Source organism: Phycomyces blakesleeanus, assembly GCF_001638985.1.
Source record: "Phycomyces blakesleeanus NRRL 1555(-) unplaced genomic scaffold PHYBLscaffold_8, whole genome shotgun sequence".
Taxonomy (NCBI): domain Eukaryota; kingdom Fungi; phylum Mucoromycota; class Mucoromycetes; order Mucorales; family Phycomycetaceae; genus Phycomyces; species Phycomyces blakesleeanus.
The window spans coordinates 792570-818318 of record NW_017265141.1 but is presented as its reverse complement, the minus strand read 5'-3'; the positions used below and the strand labels follow the sequence as shown (position 1 = coordinate 818318).

The 25749-nt window shown below is 34.1% G+C and overlaps 11 protein-coding genes across 11 annotated transcripts; 7 read left to right on the top strand and 4 right to left on the bottom strand.

Moving 5' to 3' along the window:
• Positions 1-910: 910 nt before the first annotated feature.
• Positions 911-2576, top strand: PHYBLDRAFT_167210 (hypothetical protein; the record flags this gene model as incomplete). The annotated part of the gene is made up of 8 exons (XM_018435596.1): positions 911-925; positions 1398-1406; positions 1452-1683; positions 1735-1838; positions 1962-2040; positions 2077-2213; positions 2282-2446; positions 2511-2576. The coding sequence occupies 8 exons, from the start codon at positions 911-913 to the stop codon at positions 2574-2576; spliced, it is 807 nt and encodes a 268-aa protein (XP_018292910.1).
• Positions 2577-2989: 413 nt separating this feature from the next.
• PHYBLDRAFT_167209 (hypothetical protein) lies at positions 2990-5672 on the bottom strand (the record flags this gene model as incomplete). The annotated part of the gene is made up of 5 exons (XM_018435595.1): positions 2990-3836; positions 3993-4140; positions 4927-5265; positions 5357-5530; positions 5591-5672. The coding sequence occupies 5 exons, from the start codon at positions 5670-5672 to the stop codon at positions 2990-2992; spliced, it is 1590 nt and encodes a 529-aa protein (XP_018292909.1).
• Positions 5673-6705: 1033 nt separating this feature from the next.
• On the top strand, positions 6706-6964 carry PHYBLDRAFT_144226 (hypothetical protein; the record flags this gene model as incomplete). Its single annotated transcript, XM_018431173.1, has 2 exons — positions 6706-6763; positions 6855-6964. The coding sequence occupies 2 exons, from the start codon at positions 6706-6708 to the stop codon at positions 6962-6964; spliced, it is 168 nt and encodes a 55-aa protein (XP_018292908.1).
• Positions 6965-6982: 18 nt separating this feature from the next.
• On the top strand, positions 6983-8515 carry PHYBLDRAFT_167208 (hypothetical protein; the record flags this gene model as incomplete). The annotated part of the gene is made up of 6 exons (XM_018435594.1): positions 6983-7106; positions 7163-7257; positions 7376-7557; positions 7606-7918; positions 7960-8195; positions 8308-8515. 6 exons carry the CDS (start codon positions 6983-6985, stop codon positions 8513-8515), a joined length of 1158 nt encoding a protein of 385 aa, XP_018292907.1.
• A 2836-nt stretch (positions 8516-11351) lies between these two features.
• On the bottom strand, positions 11352-13044 carry PHYBLDRAFT_111655 (hypothetical protein; the record flags this gene model as incomplete). The annotated part of the gene is made up of 2 exons (XM_018428224.1): positions 11352-11423; positions 12961-13044. Coding segments are annotated over 2 exons (156 nt in total), but the record flags the coding sequence as incomplete, so codon positions are not given.
• Positions 13045-13221: 177 nt separating this feature from the next.
• PHYBLDRAFT_167207 (hypothetical protein) lies at positions 13222-14965 on the bottom strand (the record flags this gene model as incomplete). Its single annotated transcript, XM_018435593.1, has 5 exons — positions 13222-13375; positions 14432-14512; positions 14723-14790; positions 14867-14916; positions 14953-14965. The coding sequence occupies 5 exons, from the start codon at positions 14963-14965 to the stop codon at positions 13222-13224; spliced, it is 366 nt and encodes a 121-aa protein (XP_018292905.1).
• Positions 14966-15732: 767 nt separating this feature from the next.
• On the top strand, positions 15733-16130 carry PHYBLDRAFT_144223 (hypothetical protein; the record flags this gene model as incomplete). Its single annotated transcript, XM_018431172.1, has 2 exons — positions 15733-16005; positions 16098-16130. The coding sequence occupies 2 exons, from the start codon at positions 15733-15735 to the stop codon at positions 16128-16130; spliced, it is 306 nt and encodes a 101-aa protein (XP_018292904.1).
• A 1292-nt stretch (positions 16131-17422) lies between these two features.
• PHYBLDRAFT_144221 (hypothetical protein) lies at positions 17423-17748 on the top strand (the record flags this gene model as incomplete). Its single annotated transcript, XM_018431171.1, has 2 exons — positions 17423-17678; positions 17729-17748. 2 exons carry the CDS (start codon positions 17423-17425, stop codon positions 17746-17748), a joined length of 276 nt encoding a protein of 91 aa, XP_018292903.1.
• A 472-nt stretch (positions 17749-18220) lies between these two features.
• On the top strand, positions 18221-23120 carry PHYBLDRAFT_167205 (hypothetical protein; the record flags this gene model as incomplete). Its single annotated transcript, XM_018435592.1, has 2 exons — positions 18221-20398; positions 22944-23120. 2 exons carry the CDS (start codon positions 18221-18223, stop codon positions 23118-23120), a joined length of 2355 nt encoding a protein of 784 aa, XP_018292902.1.
• Positions 23121-23803: 683 nt separating this feature from the next.
• PHYBLDRAFT_167204 (hypothetical protein) lies at positions 23804-24354 on the top strand (the record flags this gene model as incomplete). Its single annotated transcript, XM_018435591.1, has 3 exons — positions 23804-23861; positions 23931-24115; positions 24190-24354. The coding sequence occupies 3 exons, from the start codon at positions 23804-23806 to the stop codon at positions 24352-24354; spliced, it is 408 nt and encodes a 135-aa protein (XP_018292901.1).
• A 223-nt stretch (positions 24355-24577) lies between these two features.
• On the bottom strand, positions 24578-25286 carry PHYBLDRAFT_74204 (hypothetical protein; the record flags this gene model as incomplete). Its single annotated transcript, XM_018443003.1, has 2 exons — positions 24578-25145; positions 25213-25286. The coding sequence occupies 2 exons, from the start codon at positions 25284-25286 to the stop codon at positions 24578-24580; spliced, it is 642 nt and encodes a 213-aa protein (XP_018292900.1).
• Between the last annotated feature and the right edge of the window lie 463 nt (positions 25287-25749).

Below are 25749 nucleotides of genomic sequence, written 5' to 3'. Positions count from 1 at the left end.
TAGACTATTTCAAATGCAGAACAATGTATTATCTACCACTGATTACACCTGTAATTTGATGTAGGCCTTGTTTTTGTAATAACAGGCGTAATAACAGGGCACTTCTTTAATGTTAATTGGCTAAATGAATCGAAGAAAAATTCTCACAGATGCAAATGCTAAGCACGAGTATCTCAATTGGATATTGTTCTGTTTTGAAAAATGATTTTTTTATTTGTTTTTATTTTGAATAAAAAAAGCCTTTTTTTTTGGCAATAATAAGGATTCTATATAGTATTACTATTTAATATACTAATCTATTATATTGTACTTCTTATAAATTTTGTTTCAGAATTTTTTGAATTAATAAACTTGGGAAGTGAGTATATATGCTTACTGAAGCTATTTGATTAAAGGGAGTAGAAAGATACTTACATACTGTTAGAATAATTTGTTAATAATGAAATAAAACACAGATTTATATTATCAAAAGCTACGAGCCAATGTGTCATTCAAGTATATATTACAAAGAAAGGAATATAAAACATATACATACATATTTACTAAAGGAACATGTCTTATCCTTGAGTACCAGTCATATAAGAATGTGAAGAACCATTTCAACTATAAAAAAGGAGAGTGAGAATGCTGATATAAAAAAACAAAACAAAATAAAAACAACACAATAATAAAATGAATAACATGTACCCTTATATTCTTTAAATGATTTGTTTTTACTGACCATATGTAAAGCAAGGGTGAGCTATATTTAAAGTAGATGTTAGATATTGTTTTTAATACTGGAAAGAAGCTGCTGATATAGATATATACATACATACCACTAATATGCTTTTGTTTTTTTTGTCTGCACCGGTTATATCAGAGAAATATATGTAATGGCTATTTAAAGTAATTTATAGTTAGTAAAATAATGATATATTTAATGGTAAAGTACCTCTTGTTTAATGAAAGACACCTGCATCATATGTATATATTAAGGGTGTCTAAAGTGAAACATAGTAGGATTAAAAGAATGTTATTTTTATTAATATTATTAAAGAGTAGAGAAAAACAGAAAAAGGTGGGAGAATAAAAAACAGTGTTTGAAAAAGCCGTAGATCCTGAAAAAGTTATTAGACTGTTTCTCTTACTTTGTAAAAAAAATTGTCTACTAATTACAGCTTTATATGTTTCATAAAACAATTGTTACTTACTATATACCTAAAGAAGTTGTTTTCTAGCTCAATTTTTTTTAAAATATATATTTTGATCTCCTCGATCATTTAAATAAAGATGTATTTACACACTCATATACTTGCTCAACTTGCTTGCTTAATTATTAACATAATTGTTCAATCACTCAATTACTCTAAAGTTTTTTACGTATAAACTACTCTCTTAAAAATTTATTAAAATAGAAATACCAAGTAATATATACTAGAAACTTATCATTTTATTATATAAAAATACAGATAATGGCTCCAAGAACTAACATCAACCAGAACGCACATACCAATAGATCAGCATCTAGGCCATTGATCAACACAGTCAACACTGGCTGTATAGGATCGTCTAATCCAATGATTGCTCCTACACCAGACAATATGTCAATTCCAGTGTCAGAGTTTAATGATGTTGTCAGTATTCTTGCTACACTCAATAACAAAATGACAGCCGTTAGTTCTGATGTTAGTGAATTGAAAGGTAATTAAACACAAACTATATTGTTTTCGAATAGACTAATTATTGGAACAGTACAATGCCAGGTGGGTGCTCAATCGACTGGCATGCAAGCCGTTCTTGATTCTGATATGGATCCTCAGGACATCATAAGCAGCTCAAGACACCCAAAGATTTCAGTAAGCTCAAATACTATAATTGTAAAAAAAAATCTCCCTTTAAATCTAACATCAATATACCTTTAATAAAGTATTATTCGGGGGCGGTTAAGAGATATTAATCTCAAAACAGATGATTTGGAGTTGATTAGAGAGAATAATGATAAACCAACTTGGGATGTCAATGTTGGTTTGTCTGACGAGTTTAACAAGAATCTTGCAAGTGATTTGATGCTTTACATTCGTCATTAACCTGTAGCAGCCATGGTACCACCAAAAGAGCTATGTGGTATTATTGTAAACAGCTATTACAATTGCTTGGCTGCCAGTAAGCTTACTGAAGAAGACATACAGACAAACACTACCTCAAACAGAAGAGGAAATAGAAAGACTGCTGTAAGTATTTCTATTTATAATAATTCAATTTTGACAAGTATACTTAAAATATTATCTATATATTGTAGCTTAATAAAAGGAGAAAAAGAACATACAAAAAGCATAAGGATGCAGTTACCAAAAAGTTTAATCGGGATTACAATGGCGTTTTTTATAGAGACGCAATGTCTGGTGATGAGACAGAAACCGACACTTCTGTTGTTGCATCTCGTTCTGATTGGCGTAGTAATGAGGTAATGTTTTATATAAAATGGTTTTTTCTGTTGTTTGATTTCTGATGTATATATACATTTATAGTTGAATGCTGTGTTTGACTTTCTTGACAATCTCGCCAGAGATGACTTGGGAAAAAGAGCAACATAGTTGAAGTCGCGGAGTCATGTGTTGGTACACAAGACAATTCCTCGTGGCTTGGTTACAAAAATGCCTGCGTGGTCAAAACGCGTATAATAAAATTTCTGTCTTTTTAGTTGCATTCTTTACCACATCTCTTTTTATGTCTATGAACTCTGTCTTATATTATTATTATTATTTAAAAAAAAAGATAGAGTATTTTATTAAGCATACAGCTTTCTTGGCAGAGGAATAACAATGACTTTTGCTGCACCACTACCAGACATATGACTTCCAATTGCAATTGGTGACAAGATGCGGTGGACAGGCAGAATGTTGTCATAGTCGTATTTTAAAAACGTTGCGTCATACAACTCAATACTCTGATTAATTCTTGGCTGATGGCAAGGGATTTGGTACCATTCAACAAAAGCAAATACATGTTAGGGATTGTGGCAAGCATGGAGGTTGATGTAGATAGGATTGGGTGTAAAATTGTGTGTAAAAAGATACTTGATACGACCAGCATATATCTCTTTATTATTATTGTTGGTCTCCATATACTTGGCCTGTATATAGAACCCTCTCATGATCAAGCCTTCGCCGCCTTTATAGACTTGTTCAGGAAGATTGATAGATGCAATCTTTTGAATTCTGTCATAAACAGATATTCTGTGCCTTAGCATAGTTTTTGCACTACACAAAGTCTCATCATCATACTCAATCTTGTAGAACTTTAAAAGACAGTTGTATTCTGCTTTTCTCATTGTTGTTGCTTCTTTTAAAGCCAGTGGCAAGGCAGAAGGTGGAAGAAGCTTGTTACCAAATGTTTGGTGTTCTGGATTGGTAGCAGATTCCAGGAATGATGGAAGATGAAAGAATGATGGCGAGTTTTGATGATTGCCAGATGGAATTGTGCCGGTTATACTGTCGGTAAGTTTGCTGAAGAGAGAAATGTAAGATGGGTTGGTAATGGTGCTGAGATGTGTGTGATAGGAATCACCCTTGGAAGAGTCCTCAACAAACTTCTTCATGTACGTTTTCTCGAAGCTGCTCTTTTGATTTGCCTGGAATCCTTTCAAGACACCATTGAAATGCTCAAAACTAAACAACCAAAAACTGTAGATTGATCCAAAATCCTGAATCGATTCTTTCAAATGAAGATGATGATGCATGTTTGGCGACAGTAAGTCAAGCTTATACATTGTTTCACAACCATGGCAGAATTTTTCTAAACTGACATGGGCTTTATCAATCTCTTCTTCAGTAATGGCTGGCTTTGTGAGTGCCCTACATGCATCAACAAAATGAATCCAGTTTACAAGAAGATTACTTGGCAGGCGCGTCTTCAGCAGAACAGGAGAGTATATCAGGCATCAGGATTTTTATTCATCCACCTTCATAAATGGAAATCCTTTTCTGATCTTTGTTCAGAGAATTGTATACCCCATTGGGGTTGTCATTGAATCAGCTTCCTTCTGCATCTCTGCAAAGTCATTACTGTCAAGCAAGTCACATGCGATCCAATTGTTCATCATGCGCTTTGCCGTTCTAAGGAAAAGATTGTGCATGGGATCGATTACTGTTTCATGCACTGATTCCAAATACGTGAGTCAGTGGAGCTCAGACCAACAAACGCCATTCTCAACCTCCAGTCGCTTTCTTTCTGCTAGTGTTCTGGCATTTTTCCACATTATGGCATGCTCAATATTCTCTTCCTTGGTTCTGCTTACCCAGTTGGAAAACTTAAACCCAGAGTAGTTAACAATAGTGGATCCATCAATGCGTTTGAAATGGCGGTTGCATTTATTACATGCACATGTGCTATTGTGAGAGGTGAACCCACGCGTTTTTCTTGCAGCTGGTATATCACAAGCAACCATCAGCAAAGCAGCACAGATAAAAGCACCAGGGCAGTCATAGGTATTTACTGTTATATCCTTGTAGAGAACTATGAGCTCGTCAACAAGAGGACACAAATAGTTATTGATCTTGTCAGTACTTGCTTCTTTGGGTCCAGGCATTAACCCCACAAGGATAACATTTTCGACCTTGTTGCACTCTTCTCTTGATAGATTGTTTACTGTGAGATATATGGCACTGCAAGAATATGTCACCCCATCAAAGGGCTGGAACCAATCAATATTTAATGTCAAAAGCAATGAACGTTCCTTTGCAACAAACTGGGCACCTTCATCATTGACAAACTCTTTCTACATTTTTCTATTGTAAACATCAAATAAAGTGCCATCAACCTTTGGCTCGCAGTTCCACTCATTGATATTCTTTTTGAAAGAAGGATGTATAAACAATTTTTTCAAGGAAGCTGTCAACGAGTTGTAGACAAATGTATGTTTGGGAATCATTACATTTCTTATACTGTGCTTGTAAAGATCATTTCTGCAAAGGGTCTTGCTGCCAACTCTTTTAAAATTGCAACATGTTTGTGTGGTGTTGCTGTAGTCATACAAGGTGTGGCAATCACTGCATGCTACATAATTGGACACCCCATTCATCAAGTCATTGTACCCCATCATTTTCTTCAGACCAGGAATACTTATAGAAAGTCGGAAATCCTCTCCGTAATGTTCAAGTATTGTATTAATGAACGTGATCAAGATCACAGTGCCGTCATTCACAATGAAAATCAAAATAAACATCACAGTGAAAATGGCAATTACTCTATGCCAAGGATTTTCTGGGAGGTTTGCTGTAGACTCTATAGATTATCATGATATAGTATTAATTTTTGTTTTCTTGGTTTGATCCAGGTCAATTCATTTTAATTATCATTTATTTTTAATAGTTACCCTGTTCTTCCTCTCTGTCTTGCTCTTCTGGCTCAATTTTATCTGACGATTCATATTCAGACTCATACTCTGAAGTATACTCCTCTGTTCCAAAAAGAGATTCTTCCACCAAAAGAGGTAAGTAGGTATGGACATATTGCTCTGGTGAGGGTGCACCAATAAAGTGATTGACATCTATTGATACTGAGTTTAAATAGAGTGCGCATTGGGTATAAAAAAATAAAATACTACTACCTTCAACATATTCTTCAATTTGATCTACGTCCATATCAGTTTTACCAGTATTTACTTCGGCTGTCAAAACTATTTGTTTCATTTAATTAGAATACATCATATAAATAAATAAAAAATTGATAACTTTAGTTATCATTAATGATTTTATCCATTTTTCTGTTATTGTCATTCTGGGCATGATGCTTGGCAGTTCTTTTATCTGTCATGGTATATCTGAGAGGATTGCAATTGCATTTTGTGCATTTGCAATGAACTTCATCGGGATTGGCAATGGCAAACATTTTTTTACTTAATTTTTTTTAATAATAAAGAAAGTGTGTAACAGCCGTTGCTTATTATAATTGTCTTTATTATTTTAAAAACAATTCTCTCAGGGACTCTGATATATATTAGGCCAATTATATGTCTTTTAATATATTTTTGCTGCTAAACACATGAAATGACCTGGGTTGTAATTTTTTTACTACTATTATTGATAATTCCAAGTAAGTGGAATTCAATTATTTTAAGGTGTTTTTGTAGTGTCTCTTATATATCTTTGAGAATTGAAAATAAAATGAAATAAAATATGAAAATGGAATGGTTTTTTAGAAATTGTGGATGTGACTTATAGCGTGAGAAGAGGTAATATGTAAATGTGGGTAGATGTCAATGTCAAAATGGAAAGAGTGGGATAATGTTTGTGCTTTTTGGTAGAATGTAGGGGTAAGGTGTTAGAATATAATAGTAATGATAATAAAAAGATAATAAAAATGAGATATAAAATGAGAGATGAATAGCAGTAATAGTGGAAGATAAATACTGTGAGAAAAAGCGAACTGTGAGCTGGAAAAGGAAATGAGAAGATGTATGTAAAAAGGGTAAGGACGCCAAAAAAAGAATATGCGCGGGAGATGAAATGGAAGTGATAATAAAGGTAAGAGTATATGTAAAAATGTGATTATGGAAAAATGTGATAATATATAGAAGTGATGAATGAGAAAAATAGGAAGGGAAACGATCGGAGAAAAAGGAAATAAATCAGGGTGGGTGAATCTGGAGAACACACAACACCCGTATCAATATGACCTGGGAGAGTTTATGTTGGAGGGAACCACCAACACCCAGAAAGATCAATGGACATAGATGTTGAATTTGGCAAAGACGTGCCTACAGATATCAAGACTCCGCTTGGTAGGGAAAAGAAGAAGAAACCACTAAACTAGTCTCTTTAATTTCTAAAAAAAAAAACCTTATTAATCACACGCAAATATACATACGGAAGAATCTGGTCGTGGTTACTTCTGTGTTCATAACACTGTAGATCATGTGCATTTCCCAAGCCAGTATGAAAGCGATGAAAACGATGAAAACAAACTGGATGAGACTCCTTGAGTTCCTTATTATGACTCAATGAGTGGGGTAGAGGCAGCTAGCCTGGAGTTGTTCTCTATGTTTATTGAGAACAATGTGTCTTGTAATGTTTTTGACAAGTGTGTGAAAATGATGAATAAGTATATGGCAGAATGTGGATTGTGTAAGTATATAGTCAATATCAATTATTTATAGCATGTAAACTTACTACCATTTTAGCTGTCATCAATTCACTGATGTCTTACTACAAGATAGACACGCTTCTAAGACAAGAATATACTGGCCGTCCTGTCATGGATGACATGTGTAAAAAAGTTTGTACCCACTTTGAAGCCATATAAGCTGAACAGCACGCAGATAAGAAACAGTGGTGCTTTCATTATAATAGCCAACGATTCCGATGTGAGAGAGGCACTTTAATTCCTGTGGAAGGAATCCAATGGCAAGAGGAAGGCTGTCGATTGGATAGACTTTCTCTTGTTTGTTGTTCCAACAATTGTCATTGATCATTTCGTTTTTGATCGTACGAAAGCAGCAGTGATGAAACTTGTTACTGCATGCAGAATTGCCCAGCAGTGGAGGATCACTGCTGCCAATATCCAAGAAACAGAGGAGTAAGTCAATTGGATATATGCTGATCAGTGTTTTAATCATCTTTATAGGGCCATTGGTTGCTGGCATGCCTTCCTCCATTGTGAGATCAAAGAAAAGAGGCTGAAGCCTACAGTTTTCGTGATGATCCAGCATATATTAGTTCATCTTGGCTATATGATGTGGGAGATGAGCCCTCTGCGGGCATATAGTTGTAGGCCAATTGAAAGGACAATCGGTGTCTACAGCACAGCAATCAAGTTGAGAAAGAAATCAGGAAAGAACATGGAGAATCTCTTGCTCAGAAAGGCAGCAATCAATCACTGTCTTGGTTGCTGGCCTGTCATTTGTGGCAAAAATGACAGAAGGACCAGCAACTTCGAGGTTGCAAGTAACGATGTTGCTGGTCCTCAACTTTGGTCCAGGCCACTCGAAGCTCTCTGGCTGAGTTGGCTACCGCCATTGGCATAGAGTGCCAGAACTTGGTCCGCAGTTTGGTGCCTTTCTGGGCAAGAGAAGGCATTGTTTCCTTTGAAGAAAACGATGAAGTGGTTTGCGCCAACAAGATGTGGAAAGATTTGGTGGTCTATAGAGCCTGGTCCTCTGTTGACAGCAGGCATGGTCGAGCAAACAATCTTGCTGTGCTCAACAATGCCAGGGAGTACGTAGCACTAGTTGTTTTCTATATTGTTAAATTTTATTAATCATAACTCATTTATATTTTTTGAAATGTATGGATTTATTCTTAAATTCTTCTTCCAAACTGTCAACAGAGTGACAAGACTCTTTGCGGCCATTGACTATCTTTCTGATGTTCAACGTGTGAACCAAAATCTTTTCCCTGCGTGGGATAGCCTGGCATCTGATTTGGTGAAGGTGGTGGACGTGAAGTCTATCAAGGGGATTGCTGGCCTCGTCCATGACCCAAACAACAAGGCCATTCGGCACATTATCTGGTCTTCGCCAAAATACAACCAATAGGTTTTTTTTTCTTTGTTTTTTTTCCCTATTCTTTTAATACATATATAAACATTTAATTTCTTTAAAAAAATCACCCAAAACAATAGCAAAATCTGTTGCTATTACCATTTGATTTAAAATTTTTCAATGCCAGAAAAACCGAATTTATGGTATATCTAATTGATTGGCTGTGTTCTTGACTTTGATCAAACTTGCAAACAGAAAACAACAGTCCTCTTTCTTTTCTCATTTAAAACAGCTGTCTGAGTTAAACCACCAAAAAAAATTATGATTACTGGCACAGAGCTTCTAAAAAGGGTTTAAATTGCTCTAAATTTAGAAAGGCTAACAGGAGTTTTAAATATGTGCAAAGATTTTGCAGATGTGCAGTTTTTTTTTGGAAATCCTTGCACATTATTTTCTATATTGTTAGTAAGTCTGTGCCAGACTTTTCTGAGTTACAAGTTTTGGGAAGAAAGTTATGAGTATCAAAAAATACTTGGATTTTTTTCTACAGTGGATTAATCTCATCTTATTTTTTAATAAAACTTTTTTTTATTTACAGTCAAAGCTCAATTTAGTGATGTTTGATTTAGTGATATATTATTGAGATTTTTTATCCCCTGCTAATTATCACTATTTTCTGATTTAGAGATGGTGATAAAAAAAATTCCACCAATATCACTATATCAAATGCTGAGTTTGTTTTTTATAGTAAAAAAATTAGTACAAATTTCTGCTCAATGTTTTTGAAACATCACTAGTCAGACTACTTTACTTTTACATAGAATAAATACAATTGATCTAAATAAAAACCTTGGACACATCATATAAAATTTATTTAGACAGAGATTGTGCTCTTAAAAAGAAATAATGCATTTCAAACTCGGGTTATTTTATATGATATAAAAGCATGATATAAAATGTATTGACCAATAATCTTTTTGATATTTTATGTTGTTAAACTAACGATGACATAAAACTTGAAATAAAGAACAAATTATGTTTTCAAGTAAGTATATAAAGAAGTCCATATAGCTCCAGCATTAATTTTTTCCCCTTTATTTGCGCAAGTATTCTACATATACAAATATTAATTAATATCTATTAGCTTTTATGTCTAAAAAATTAAACAGCTATTACAATTTGAGGGCAAAAAGTAACAAACTTTGGTTTGCACTAATTATATGATTTTAAGTTCGCAAGTTTAGTAAATTAACATGGCCAATAAATGAAATATTACATATTTTTATTGTATATGGAAGCCTTGGATGTGAAACATGAGGCCGTATAAAATTACATATATGGTTAAATATATCAAAAAAATTGTATGAAGTGTCCAAGATCCCTAATATCAAGTGCGCTGATACTTTATACCAAACACTGGGTTATGAAAATATTCTTTTACAGCTTTATTTTTATTTCTATTTTTTAAAATTCAATAAGCTATATAGGATATATATTAAAAAAAATAAAAAAAAATAATAGTAATTTTTCTAGTAAATATAAATTTAAAGATAAGATTTTATAAAAAAAAAAGATTTTATTATAAAATACTTTATTAATGTTTATTATTACTATTTACAATTATTATTATTTACAACTATTACTATTTACAGTTATTATTTAAAGTTTTTTTTTATATTTTTTTGATGAGTTTTCTCAGAATATTTTTCAGCTTTTATATCATTAATAAATTGACAAATTTTCTTCATCATTATATGTTGCTAAGGCTGACTATTTAATACTATTAAATGTGTCAAGTTGACCAGTAATTCTTTTACTATTTTTCTTTTTTTTCTTGGGAGAATATTCATTTTTTTATCTTTATTTTCTTTATTTTCTTCATTTTCATTTTCTTTACCAAGAGTATTATCTTCTAGAGTATAATGTATTTTCTTAATAATCGCAAATTTCAAGATTTGTGTCAATTTTTTTATTTCAAATGCCAATATATAAAAAACGCATTAAATGTCTGCTAGTTTTTAAAAAAATCCTAAATATTGAACTTTATGCAGTCACAACTTCATATATTCATAACAAAACATGTTTTAAATACAGAGTGATACATAATATTACTATTTTAGAGGATCGATTCTCATCGTCTGCTGTTATAAATGAAAAATATAGTTTCAATATTTCTCTTTCTCTGCTATTAAATTCAAATACCGCGTTTTTTTAAAACCTAAAAAGTGCTGTCGCAAATGACAAAACTAAACATGTTTTCTATTTACTTTGTAGAGAAACTGTTTCTTAACAAAATAAACAGTAAAGATATTCAGTTTTGTCATTTCTGACATCACTTTTTAGGTCTTGAAAAAAACGATTGGAGTACAGTTTGTTTCTGTCAATTATAAAAAAAATACACTATATATAGGGATTTTTATGAGATATCAACAACTTCAATATCATTTTTTTTAAAAATTTCAGCATCCAGATATGATAGTTATATCTTCAATGAGTATATTGACAGTCTTAGGTATAATTGGGGCTATGCTGTGTGGTGTGGGTACGTTGTCAGCAAATAATCCAGTATGATTAAAGCAATTGGTTATGATTTCTGAAGTCATTTGATTCCATGCCAATTTAATGAAATTTATGCCTTCTAGTTGTGCAAGCTTGAAATAGTCATCAGTATTGATGACCATGTTGCTGATGTATCTTTGGGTAGCAAGAGTATATTGATAGTATCAGTATTTAACTTTAAAGTTCTGTATAATGCGGCATCTAATAGCTGAATATACAATGTAGTATTTGTTGGGGGGTATAAGAATTTCATATTAGTATAATTGTCATATGTATTGTGGCAGACTGGATTGTCAAGTAGAACAAGTATCTTTCTGTCCAGGTTTCTTGCTCAATTATCAATTATCTTATATATATCTCTAAAAACTGCATGTTTCAACCAGCTTTTATCATTATAATAATACTGAAAGTCACTGTAAAAATTATATCATTGTAATGGGTTGAAATATATGTTGAATTGAGGGAAAAAGATAATTTCACCCAGTTTAAAGGAATGTTCCTCCCAAATAGAAACATAAGTTGTATCTTTGAAAAGAAGCCTTACAGCATGGGAAAATACTAAGATTTGCACGCTGCCTAAGTTAGCTGGTATTTTTCATTTACATCTTAAATAGAAAAGAGGTCTAGCATATATTCTCATTAAATTTTGGTCATCATTTCTTAAATGAGGTAGTCAATCTAAATAAAGCTACTCTGTGTGAGCCAATTATATTAAAGGTTCCCCAATTTTTACTCAATCTCTATTGACTAAATATCTCAAAATTTGGAGAAACAGATAGGGAAGCAGATAGAGAAACAGGTTGCCAATTATAATCAGTTTTATAATATAATTTTTTAACTTTTTGGCTTATTTGATAAAAAAAATGATTTATAAATAAATATTTTGGTTTCACAGTATCCTCTCCTTTTACGCGGTTTGAACTCATTGCTCTATTTATTATCTGAACCAGACAATAAATACTAAATTGAAAGAAGAAAAGCATTATTTAAGAGCAGCATCAACACTAATTAATGAATGCATAGAATATAATATATAATATTACTTATAATGTGATATACTCAATCAAAGTAACATAAATAAATATTTTGAGATAGTCAAGATTCTAAAATATTTTTTTATCAGTACAGATATCAAAAAACATGCATTACATAACTCACAAATTGTATAGATAGCTGACTAAAATAGAGAGTGTGCCTAAAAAATATATTGAAAGAAGTATTTTTACAGATTAGTAATAGAAAAAAATAGATTAAAACAATAAAAAAACTTACCATCATACTTGATTCAGAAATAAATAGAGCTAATGAGAAAGAGTGAAAATGACAAAAGAAAATAAAGGAAAATGATAGTCAGTGAAGAGATTTGAGAGAATATTATTCTTATCTTAATATTCAATACTGTGTATGAAAAGACGCGTAAGTATTCTATTTATCAACTACAAAATAGTGTGAGAAAATATATAAAAAGAGAAAAAAAAAGAAATTGGTTCCTAGAGAATTCTCATAAGAAAAAACGTGGGCAGAAGAAAGAGATTCAAATAATTAGAAATACAAGTTACTCAATGTGAGAAGAATGCAGTTATAAAAAAAATCAAAAAAGGCTTTACTTTTTGATGTTTTGTTTATAAATTATTTGTTTTCTAAAAAAGTCTAATTATTTTGATTTCACGTCTTACAAAAGCTTGTGAAAATATTATAGTTTATAATTTCAATCCAAAAAAAGACAGATTTTAGCATTCATCTAATAAAATAATACAGAAATTACATTGCTGTTTAGAATATAACATCAGTCGAAAATAAGATTTTGGTCTCTTATTTCCCCTATTGCAACTGATGTTTCTGAGAGTGAAATCATATAATTTTTGCAGTAAGTCATGCTCTGAGCCTGTTTTATAATATCAGAGCATTCAGTATACTAAGAAAATTATTGAATTCAGCACATATAAATAGTGTAATAACATATCATTCTTCTTGCTGAAGCAGCGAGGTTTGGCATATTTGCCAATGATGAATGACTTCAGCTTTCAGGAGCCATCTGAGTTACAAAGCAATATAACTGTTAGTTAAACTTTATTGACCTTCTGATCAGAAGTTGCTGCTGTTAATATGGTTGATACTGGTGGCTGCTTATAGAAAAAACCAGTTTTGTCAAAGTTGAAAATATCTTTTCCCTCATATATTCTCAACTTCTTCTTTATCTCTTATACTCTCAGGTTGATTTTCTTGGTATCTCTAGGAGCAGAGAAAGTTTTGTTGTATATCTTTCTGCTTTTTACTCTAAGTCTCTTTTTCAACTTTGCAATATACCTATCTGAAAAGCTTGCATGTCTTTCAGTGTAATATTGTATTTGCTTACTGCAATTATTTTAGCATAGTTTTTAATGAAGTGAACATTAATCATAACTGCTCTTTTTTCCAAATCCAAAATGAATTGATGAGTGTCTTCTTCTAACTGAGAGTAGATTGTATGATTGGTGAACATCTTTTTCAACTCCTTTTAGGTTCTGTCCAGAATCTTCTCTTCTTCTTGCAAAATCTTTGAGATAGCTGTCTGAGCTGGGAGCTTGGGCAAGTCAAGCTGCTGTTTAGTCTAGACTCTCAACTGCTTCTAGTTAAATCTGTATCTAAATTTATTGCAAATAGCAATCTTCTGACTTCTATTAAAACGGATACAACCCATACACTAGAAAAATGGGTTTACATATACATGTGTAGGAATAGGTATACCAATGTGTTCAGTTTAAAAATATGCATGGATTTGGGTGACCTGTAAACTATGGGCAGAGTACCTTAGACACTAGGTTCGTGATGAGCTGAACACTAGTGTGGTATCAAAGCAAGGTGCCACAGATATGACTAATTTGTATTCTCCATATGGTAATTACATATGTACACTATAGGGGTTTGTGTAAAACTTATAGTGTAATTAAAATACTTTAAAGTGCGAGCTGATCCTGGATCTGATGGGGTTCCCCTTACTATAATTACACATATCTTTGACACTAGAGTATAGGTACCTATACACTACTTTTTGTTCAAACATATCCAATCACGAAAGCCTCTTTATTGCTCTCAACCTGTAACATACTCTCGTAAATTTGATATCCCGTAATTATTGGGTTGTTTTGGTTTCATTTAAAGTTTATTGAAAAAGAATAATAGAATAATTCTAGGTTGATGATCTTGTGATAGTATTATATATTTTGGCTACTTCTTCCACAGACTTCTTGATACTGTATTGTTTTGAGGATTGCTGCATAGAAAAAAGCACTAAAAAATGAAAATAATGGGCTTTTTTTGCTAGGATGCAACAGCCTTTGAAAAAATATGGGCAATATATTAATTATATAGTTTTGATAGTATACTTTCCAGTAATTTTTGCAAATCAATATATACTTAATATATACTTACATTGAAAATACTAGAAACAAATGGGTTGAACAAAAAGATACTGAGAATGTTAAATATGGCGTTTGTTCCGATTTTCTTTGACTATAAAAAGGATCAGAAGAAAATAATTCAGATAAATCAGGCCATAGAATAATTAATTTACATACTCAAAGCAAAACAATTTATATGTAAACATCGATAGTACTTGTCAAGAGGTGATATAGTCTCTAGTAGAATATTGTATTACATTAATATACAGCATAAATAATATTGTAGTACATATAAAAAGAATAAAAGAAAAAGAAGACTTACCATGTCAATGACGGTAGCATGGGATGATAGTTCTTGATGCATGGCATGTTTGAGAGAGGGTTGTTCATCTATAATAAAAGTCATATTTTTTTAGATAAATATAAAAAGTAAATAAAAATAAAGTAAAGTAAAATAAAATATTACCATTTTCATGGCTGTGTTTAATTGCAGAGAGTATTTTTTGGCAATATGGCCTATAAGAAAGAAAAAAAAAGTTAGAATAATTTTACAGGATGATGGCATAAAGTATATTTATTAGCCTTGGCTAATCTGGATGGCCATTGTGAAGAGGATGCATCAGAGAAAGTTAAAACGCGAGTGTCTATGACAACATAAACAATTATTACTCTTTAGTTGTATGTATATATATAGTATTTTAAAGAGATCGTCTTACCAAAGAAAAACAGGGGGATATAAAAGTGTAAGAGAGGCAGAGTAAGTGTGTGCTTACCTATTGCAGTGAAATGAATTAATTATTTTTTTGTTTGTAAGGAAGTATTTTATTTTGCCAAGAAAATATGTCTTATCAAAAAAACGCGTGAATATAATAAAAGTTGGAAAGAGAGAGAGAAAAAATGAATTCAAGAAAAAATGAAACAAAACCAAAATCAGAAAAAAAAGAATAAAAAAGACAAAAGGACAAAACGGGAAATAGGAAGAACAAGATAAAAAAAGAAAAGAAAAGAAGTGTGTGTGTTTGAAACAAAAAAGAAAAAAAAACCAATTGAGTCCAAAAAGATAATATAATGACGGATTGTCATCCCAAAGTTACAAGAGAATATTTTTGATATATTTACAGTTACATTTAGTATACTTATATAAAGAAGTTGTTTGGAATATCATAGCACTTCTTGCTTACACACACACACTCTCTCTTCCACTTCTTCACTTGCTCACATACATACTTGCTTGTACATAAGAAATAAATCATTAATTTGAAATCAAACATTGTGAATTAAAAGTTAAAAATTAAATAACTAAAAAATATACTTTATTTAATATTATAGATCATGACTGAAATATGCCAAATTGCTTCTAATTTATCTGATGAATACAAAAATCTTTTAGCCAATATGAAAGAAATGGAAAAATCCATGGTCAATGTATGTGGTGAACTCACGACAATGCATAAAGCCATTTGTGCTGGCTTTGGACAAGGAAAGGGATCCCAGACATCTGCTTCTGTTTCTCTTGATAATCCTTCTGTTGCTGCCAGTTTCATTGTTAGAATTCCTGCTGGCATCGCTTCTGAAATCAGCTGTGAAAACAAGGACAAAGTCTTTGTAAGTATTACTACAGACCCATATCAGTACTGAATAAAATTTTAAGATTCCGCCAAATCAAGGCATCAACTTCTTTAATATTCTTACACTAGTTTGTCTATATTCACTTAACACCCCATGTTTGAAAACATATATATACTAAGATATGGCTCTTTAAAAAATAAAAATTAAATTTATTAAAAAAATTAATAATGTGTTGACCCTCCATGAGCCTTCTTCATCTCATGTAAGCGATTAGGCATTGACATGCAATGTGTCTTGCAAACGTCAGCCAGAATATTCTTCCATTCTATATGAATAGCCCTCTCCAGTTTATTAAGATTTTTTGGAGAGGGGACTCTGGCATTCACTTTTCTGGTAAGATATGCCCATAAATTCTCTATGGGGCTGAGATCTGGACTGTTCAGTGGCCATACCATCACTGGGAAGTTCTGACGCTTCTTCCACTCTTCTGCAAGCTTAGACTTATGACAAGGAGCATTATCTTCTTGGTAGATAAACTCCCCATCATTGTTCTCACTAAGAGATTCCATAAATGGAAGAAGCTTCCTTTTCATTAAGTCTATATATGCATACTGGTCAAGTGTGTTCTTTATGGTTTTCAATGGGTCAACTCCTCCTGCCCATACACAGCCCCAAACCATAATGGAGCCTCTGCCACACTGCAGTCTTGGTCTAATGAACTCTTCTCTGTATTTTTCTTGAGGATACCGCCATACTCTAGTATTGCCATCTCTGCTGAAAAGCATAAACCTTGACTTATCGCTCCAGATGACGCGATCCCATCTCTGATTGGTCTCTCTGGCATGATTAGCAAATGCCAACCGCTTCTTCTTGTGTGCTTTTGGTAGCAGTGGCTTGTATACAACTTTACAAGAAGACAATCCAGATCTACGAATAGTTTGATGAATGGTAGACTTGGAGATGGGATGCCCTAGAGTGTCAGACATGAAGGTGGTAAGACCCCCAAGTGTTGTCTCACGATTCGTCTTCATCTCATTAATCAAGTGATGCTCATCTTGCTCATCCATTATCTTCAAAGTTCTTTTTCGCTTATCAGGAAATGCGGTTTCAGTATCTCTCCATCTATTGATTGTGGAATATACTGTTGCTAGAGGTATACCATTCTTCTCAGAAATTTCAGCAGCAGTGCCATTTACTATAGCACCACCAATTATCAGTCCTCTTTGATAATCTGAAAGCTGCTTTCGTTTGGGAAGAGTTTCCTTTTTGTTTTGGTGAGACATGGTGAGATTCGAATGAGGAAAAGCTTTGAAAAAATAAATAAAAGGTAGTATAATGGTGATGCCTTGATTTGGCGTAATCTTAAAATTTTATTCAGCACTGATATGAGTCTGTATATCCACTATTTTAACCATTAACCATTTTTGTTAAATAGAAGTTGATTTGAGAGTACATGCAGAGGGACAAATTTACTTCTAATGATCCTGCCCTTGTCAGTGCCAACGAGGCAAAGCCAAGGTGGGAAACAGATGTCTTCTTTAATAGAAGCTCTAACAAGACGATCGTTGCCAATCTTCTTGGTTACCTGCCCCCAAAGTTTGTTGGGCAGAGTATAAAAACAAGCGAATTCCGTACTATGGTGCACACAAACTTCTGGAGCACAACTCGTAAGGACAGAGAAGATCCTGTGGTGATCCAGATACTCGGATGTTGGATTTATCACATATAAGAACATATTCATATTGGGATAGCGTAGTAGCTATCATCTTGTCAGTATAAAATATATATAAACGATTAAGTAATCAGCCCAATAACTATTACAGTTAGTACTGTAGATAATATCTTAAAGATTGTTAAGATAATTATATCATACTGCCGGGTAAACTGTGTCAGATCGATATGGAGCTAATTTAGTAGGAAGTCCTAAAGCTCTAGTATAAAAGAGAAAAGAATAGCTAAGAGCTAAAGAAGTACAATTTATGACTTGATGTCATAATTGTAACACCGACACTAGTTAAGCAGTAAATACACTCTAATAACTAAATATAGTAAAGGAAGAAAGCCTTAAGAAACTAAGACGTAATGACAAGAGCAGATTGTGTTTTCTTATAAAAAGGGACACTTTTTATTTATGAATAAAGACAACTTATATACAGTCTCAAAGTATTTCTATACGTCTCTATTATCAAATATTTTATTTTTCTATTGTTTCGTACCTGAAATACCACATTTTTTACTTTGAATTCTCGAAATGTCTCAACAATCCGCTGTCAACTCTACTATTGTTTCTGGTGAAGAAACCGCCCGTGTCAACTCTGGTGTCATTCCTCCTCCTTCTGCTGCTGGTTCTGCCGACCACGATGGTGATACCGTGATGACTCCCTTGTGTTCTGAGGACGGTGCCTTTGATTCTGAAGAAGGTTCTTCTGGTTCCAATGCTGGCCGTTCTGGTTATGAGGGTGCCAATTCTCATCGCATCTATTTGGGTAACTCTGGAGTCAGAGTTGACAACAACCTTGTGGCCACCGTGGAAATGTTGCTGGCTTCTGCTGAGGAGGACCTCAACACTAAGAAGGGCAACTACTATGCCGCTCTAGGCCACTACTTGGGTGTGTCCAAGAGGGATCCCACCTCTACTGCTGCCAAGTCTGCTTCCAAGGGTGCCAAGGAAGCACAAGTACTGTTTGCTGAGGCTGAGCAAATCCTCAAGGACCTCAAGGCTTCCACTGCTCCTGCGTCTAAGCCTCATGACAAGAGAAGCACTCTGGTTCCCAGTAACCTACCTTTTCTCCAGCTTCGTTCTGAGGGTCCTCTGGTGAAGGCCAACCGTGATGTGTTTGATTTGGTGTATGACTTCTGCCAGGAGTTTACCACAGTCCTGGAAGCACACTCTCTGTCCTTGGATTCCTGCTGGGAACGTCTGTTGCCCACTTGTTTGAACAAGGAAGAACGTTCTTGGTTTGAGGACAAGCTCAAAGGCAAGGCCTACAACTGGAAGAAGGCCGAAAGTATTCTTCTAGATCACTATGACACGCCGTTCCATAAGTTCCTGAACATGGGTCGTGTCTGGTGCATGAAACAAGGCAAAGGAGAATCCGCTCGTTCTTTTGGTGCCAAATTCCAAAAGTTCCGCTGCCAGGCCTCGTTGGACGATGGTGTTCAATTGGTTCTCTGCTTCTGGTGGAATCTGCGTCCGGAAGTCCGGGAAGCTTGTCTCATTCCTTTGTCAGCCAACTATGGCACCAAGATGCCCTCAAAGATTGAGGACATCATCTCGTTGGTGAGTGTGTCAACAAGTGACTCCACTGCTTTGTTACATAATCCTGCCAATGGTACTGCCGCGTCCTCCTGGAGTTCGTTTGCTGCTCACAATGGTGCGTCCTCTCTCTCTGCTGGTTCCCACAAGGGAAAGAAAAGGTCTTTCTCTCGCGAGCGTGGTTCTCAGTCTCCCAAGAAGGCATGGGACTTCAAGAAGGCGATGAAGGATGGCATCTGTTTCTCATGCAAGGCTCCCTGGGTTAAGGGACACTCCTGTCCGGAACGGGAGAAGTACTTGACAAAGTTGTCAAGGATGGCAGTCCGCTCCTCTGCTGGTAGACCAGCAAGAGCTTCCACTGTGGTTGAGGGGAGTCCCTCGTTGTCTTGGTCAGAGTACCAAGACAACACTAGTGCTCTGGCCAAGATGGCATTAGATTGTAAGTACAATCTTAAAGACATGGTTATTAAAAGAGATTTTAAGAACATGAGCACTAATATTACCTTTCCTATTTTGGCAAATAATTCCATTAGAACCATCTCCTTGTTGGACTGTGGGGCCACGTTCAGTTCGGTGGACAAGAATTTTTGCTTGAAGAATGGAATAGTCATTAGTTACATCAATCACATTAATAAAGATTTGTTGAACAAAAACAATGTTCATAAGTATTTTATTCGTTTGGCTGATAGCAATACCCAGATTAAAAGAATCGGTACTTGTGTGATCAGTGTAACTTGCAATAGTAAGACTATTCAACGCGAGTTTGAAGTGATGAATTTAACTAATAGTCATGAGTATGATTTCAGTATTGGTACTGATTATATGTCTTCTCTTGGTATTGGTATTTATGGTTTACCTTTATCATATGATGATGCTGATTCAAGTGAGGAACGTAGAGAAGCCAATAGATGCTTCAACAATAAGAGTGATCTTCTTGAATCCATTGAGAGAGAAAATGAACGAAAGGAAAATAATCCGGTTGTAGGTCCCAAACAGTTTGAGGATGCTATGGATTATATTCGACCGTTCATTAAAGACAATCAAGATATTCCTAAGGGTTCGTTTTGTACTATACCTGAAAGTGTTGTATGTTTGGACACCCCAGAAAATGCTACGGCGTTCAGAAGCCCTTATCCCATTCCTTACAAGATGCAAGGTGTAGTGGATGAACAGGTGAAAGAATGGCTGGACAATGGTATAATTGAAAGAGCGTCTGCAAACACACAATGGAATACGCCTTTGACTGTTGTCAAGAAGACAAATGGTAAAGGAGAAATTACTGGATATCGCGTTTGCCATGATCCCAGATTAATTAATTGCCTGTTGAAGTCAATTGATCGTATGCCTTTGCCATTGATCGGTGAATTGTTTGAAGATTTAAAGGGTGCGAATATTTATTCCACTCTGGATTTGAAATCTGCGTTTAATTCTTTGAGGTTGAACCCAAAGGACACACACAAACTTAGTTTCACATGGCGTGGTGTACAGTACAAACCTATTGGTACAGTGTTTGGTATAAAGCATGTCAGTTCACAATTTCAAAGAACTATGAGTATAGCTTTGGAAGGACTATCTTTTGTACGGTTTTTTGTGGATGAAATTGTTTGCGCAAGCAAAATGTTTGAGGAACACAAGGAACACTTGAAGCAAGTGATTGAGAGATTAACAAGGGTCAATTTGAAGTTGAATCCGAAAAAATGTCATTTCTTTCAGAAAGAAATTTATTTGCTTGGTTTTCATATTTCACCTGAAGGAATTACAATGGACCGCAGAAAACTTGTTAATGTTCTTGAATTTCCTCAACCAAAGACGGGTAAAGATATCCAAAGTTATTGTGGGTTGATCAACTATTTTAGAACGTTGATTCCGAATGTATCTTCCATTATGTCGCCACTAGATTCATTGAGAAATGAAAAGTCGATTACCCATTTATGGACAGATAAGCATCAAACTGCATTTAATAACTTGAAAAAAGCACTTTTGAGTGATCTGGTGTTGTCGTACCCAGATATGAACTCTCCTTTTAGTATCAGCTGTGATGCATCTCTTACTGGTATTGGTGCAGTGTTGTATCAAGTCAAGGATGGCAAGAAAAAATATATTTCTTTCGTGGCTAAGAGCTTATCCCAAAGTGAAAGAAAGTATTCTGCGACCAAAAGAGAATTACTAGCGTTAGTATTTGCACTCAAGCGTTTTCACAAGTATGTCTATGGTTCTCACTTTACCTTGTACACGGATCACAAGGCATTGACATATCTTCACACCCAACGTGTTGCGAATCTGATGATGATCGCATGGATGGACACGATTTTACAGTATGACTTTAAGATCGTTCATTTGCCTGGTGTTTCGAATGTGCTTCCTGATGCGTTGTCACGTTTATCTGAAGAGACTGAAACATTATCAAATGAACTGGGTGGGGATAGTGTGGTTAGATCCATCATGAGAAATAGTGCTGTCACTATGGAACCGCTACCAGACATCTTGAGTGGTGAGTACTTTACTCCTCCCACAGAAAATGAAAGGAATAAGTTATTAGTTGAAGAACATTTGAAAGGTCATTTTGGTGTAGAAGCTATACTACATGCCTTAAAGAGAAAAGGTATTTATTGGACCAACTTGAAGAGTCAAGCAAGTGATCTTATACAACCGTGTATACAGTGTCAACGTCACAATATCACAAGAAAAGGATATAACCCTTTAAGACCAGTGACCGCAACACTTCCTGGTGACAGTTGGGGAATAGATCTGGCTGGGCCATTTACAACGTCGACTAGAGGAAATGAGTACTTGTTAGTGATGATAGACATCGCAAGCAAATTTTATGTATTGCGTGCCATACCTGATAAAAGGGCAGCTACGATTGCGTTACAAGTACTGGACGTCATTAGTACATGGGGTCCGATGAGAAAGTTGCAGAGTGATTGTGGACGGGAGTTTGTGAACTCGCTGATGACATGTATAAAAGAGAATGTTGGTTTTGAACATGCGTTGATTTCGCAGTACCATCCTAGAGCTAATGGTGCAAGTGAAAGAGCTGTCCAGTCGGCAGTGAACACCATTAAAAAACAAATAGTTGGTAATGTCGCTGATTGGGATCAGAAGGTGCCATCTGCGCAGTTGTTTTTGAATAGCAAGTATAATGCTAGGACTAAGAGTACGCCATTCTCGTTAATGTTTGGAAGGAATCCAAATGACTTTGTCGATTTTAGTAAAGAAAAGGATAGTGCAACTGCTGAACAGATTCAGAAAGAGTTGCAAGAAAAAATTAAAAGAATGACTGAGATAGTCTACCCTGCCGTGTTTGAACACGTAAAGCATGTCACAGAAAAGCAAAAGGAACGCTTTGATGGAAGTCACAAAATGATAGATCTGGTTCCAGGAACCACGGTAATGATTTTGGTGACAAAAACAGAATAAATTAGATCCGAAGTATAAGGGATTCTACACTGTTGTTAGAAAGACTGCTGCCAATACTTATGTATTGAAAAATGAAAAGGGATTTTTAGAACCAAGGAATTATCCTCCTTCTTTATTGAAAAAAGTTTCTGACAAGGTATTAGAGCAAAAGAATGACTTTTTTGAAGTCGAAGCAATTATTGGGCATATAAAAGATGACAAGAACAATTATTTGTATAGATGCAAATGGTTGGATTATGATGAGTCTCACGATACCTGGGAGCCAGAGGATCATTTTACCGATCCTAAGTTCATAAAGGAATACTGGCAAAGAATTGGTGAAGCTCCAGAAGGTATCAAAGACATCAATAAGGCCAATAAGAAATTATTAAAGGATATGAAAGTTGCATATTCCGCACCTAAAGAAAATTCAGGTACTAAAAGGAAGAATTATGCAAAGACAGCTTATCAAAAGAAGAAACGCAGTAAGGTCTAAATAAAGAGTTATTTGAGCACCACAGTACTCGTTTAAAATAAAAAAAAAAAAAAAAAAAGAAAAAAGAACAAGCTGATCAGAAGAATTGCATAGAGTACTTGAACGGTATTTAGTTAATACCTGGGTGGGGATAATGTGGTGATCCAGATACTCGGATGTTAGATTTATCACATATAAGAACATATTCATATTGGGATAGCGTAGTAGCTATCATCTTGTCAGTATAAAATATATATAAACGATTAAGTAATCAGCCCAATAATTATTACAGTTAGTACTGTAGATAATATCTTAAAGATTGTTAAGATAATTATATCATACTGCCGGGTAAACTGTGTCAGATCGATATGGAGCTAATTTAGTAGGAAGTCCTAAAGCTCTAGTATAAAAGAGAAAAGAATAGCTAAGAGCTAAAGAAGTACAATTTATGACTTGATGTCATAATTGTAACACCGACACTAGTTAAGCAGTAAATACACTCTAATAACCAAATATAGTAAAGGAAGAAAGCCTTAAGAAACTAAGACATATTGACAAGAGCAGATTGTGTTTTCTTATAAAAAGGGACACTTTTTATTTATGAATAAAGACAACTTATATACAGTCTCAAAGTATTTCTATACGTCTCTATTATCAAATATTTTATTTTTCTATTGTTTCGTACCTGAAATACCACAGATCCTATGGTGCGAGCTGCCACTAATGCTCATGGAAGACAAGCTGCAAGAGAAACTGAAGTGAGTGTTGTTTTATATTTCATCCCAAATTCAACCATAGATTTAATATTAATATATATATATATAATTACAGCACTTCAACTGCTGCGTAATGGCATATGTGTTAAACAAGAATGTCATTGTTGCTTTAATGAAAAAAACTGTTCTGGGCTGATGATCAGATCAGTAATTTCTGAAGGCAAGTCAGAGGATGAGTTTCCTGGGAGACCTTGCAAGCGCATTGTAAAGGTTACCTGCCATTTTTGGAGAAGTGATGAGGTAAATAATTTTGCAAGAAATAATTTTCTATATTTGAATAATATTTAACATAATATATATAAATATGTTTTTAGTTTAACAACCTCATCTTCAACATTGATGAGATTGTGAAAGCAAACTTAGGTAACAACATTTGCCAGTTGTTAGACAGAAATCTCACCCGCCTGTCTGAGAAACCAGTTCCCAATGACGTCACATTATGTTTCTTTCCGTGGACCCTTAGAGATGGGCCAAAATAAAAATCATAAAATTATTGTTTATCTCATTTTATTTATTATCATCTCCACCAAATCAATGCTGACGATTTATATAGAGGCAGTAATTATTTTTCTCTGCCCTTTTTTGTTATCATCATTTACTTTACTTTTTCTTTTTTAAAAAAGAAAGAAAAGAAAGAAAAGATATTTATTATTGTTTTTTTTAAGCATAAAGCTTTTTTGGTAAGGCAATTACCAGTTTTTTTTAGACAAGTCCTGTTGTATGATTAGCAATTGCTACTTCTAAAGAGATTCTATGTACAGGCAAAATTGAATAATAGTTTAATAGCGAAGGTGTTGAACTACAAATATCAACTCTATTTTTCTCTTGTGATTTATCTCTAAGTAATGGAAGCCAGTTGACAAACGCAAATACATGTTGATCATGATGAGTAGAATCGGCTTCATAGTAGGGCGACGTTGAAGGAGGAGTAAATGAATGAATGAAGATATACTTGATTTGACAAGTGAAGGTTGTTTCTGTACTTCTATCACTGCCAAGAAACAATGATTGGACATATGATCCGCAGCCAGTGATGTCATTATTGCCATAGTACACTTGGCCAAGAATATTGATTGATTTCAACTTTATAATCTGATTGTCAACAAAGAATGGAGAGGCAAAAGCATTTTGATAATGGACGAGATCAGGAGTGAGGTATGCAAGTTTGTAGTATTCCAACAAATGGGGATAATCAATATCACCCATTGAAGAAGATTTACTAACTGAAAGTGGGAAGGATGTAGGTGGGAGAGGTTCGTTGCCTAAGATACTGGTTTTATCCATTCAATTGGCGCCCATTTCCATCTAATTAGCATCCGTTTCCATCTAATTAGAACCCATTGACATCTGATTGGCTTCCATAGAAATTGAATTTGCGTCCATTGCCAACTGAATTTGCTCCCATTGCCATCTGAATTTGCTCCCCCCCTTTTACTATTGGCGGAAGGGTACATGGCACTCAATTTTTTTATCCTTACGCCTTACAATTTTTTTTATATAACCGTAGTATTTTTTTTTGTAAACGTTGTATTTTTTTTATATAACCGTAGTATTTTTTTTTGTAAACGTCGTACTTTTTTTTTGTAAACGTCGTATTTTTTTTTTGTAAACGTCGAATTTTTTTTATATAACCGTAGTATTTTTTTTTGTAAACGTCGTATTTTTTTGGCATAAAACATGGATATTTTTATTAGGCATAATTAGTTGATAGAGAAATAGAACACATAATAAGAAGTAAGATATAATGAAATACAAAGTAATAAAAAAAGAAAAGCATAAAGCAGTAAAATAAATAAAAAAAGAGGGACATAAAGTGGTAAAAAAAAATAAGAAAAAGAGGGACATAAAGTAGTAAAAAATAAAAATAAAATAAA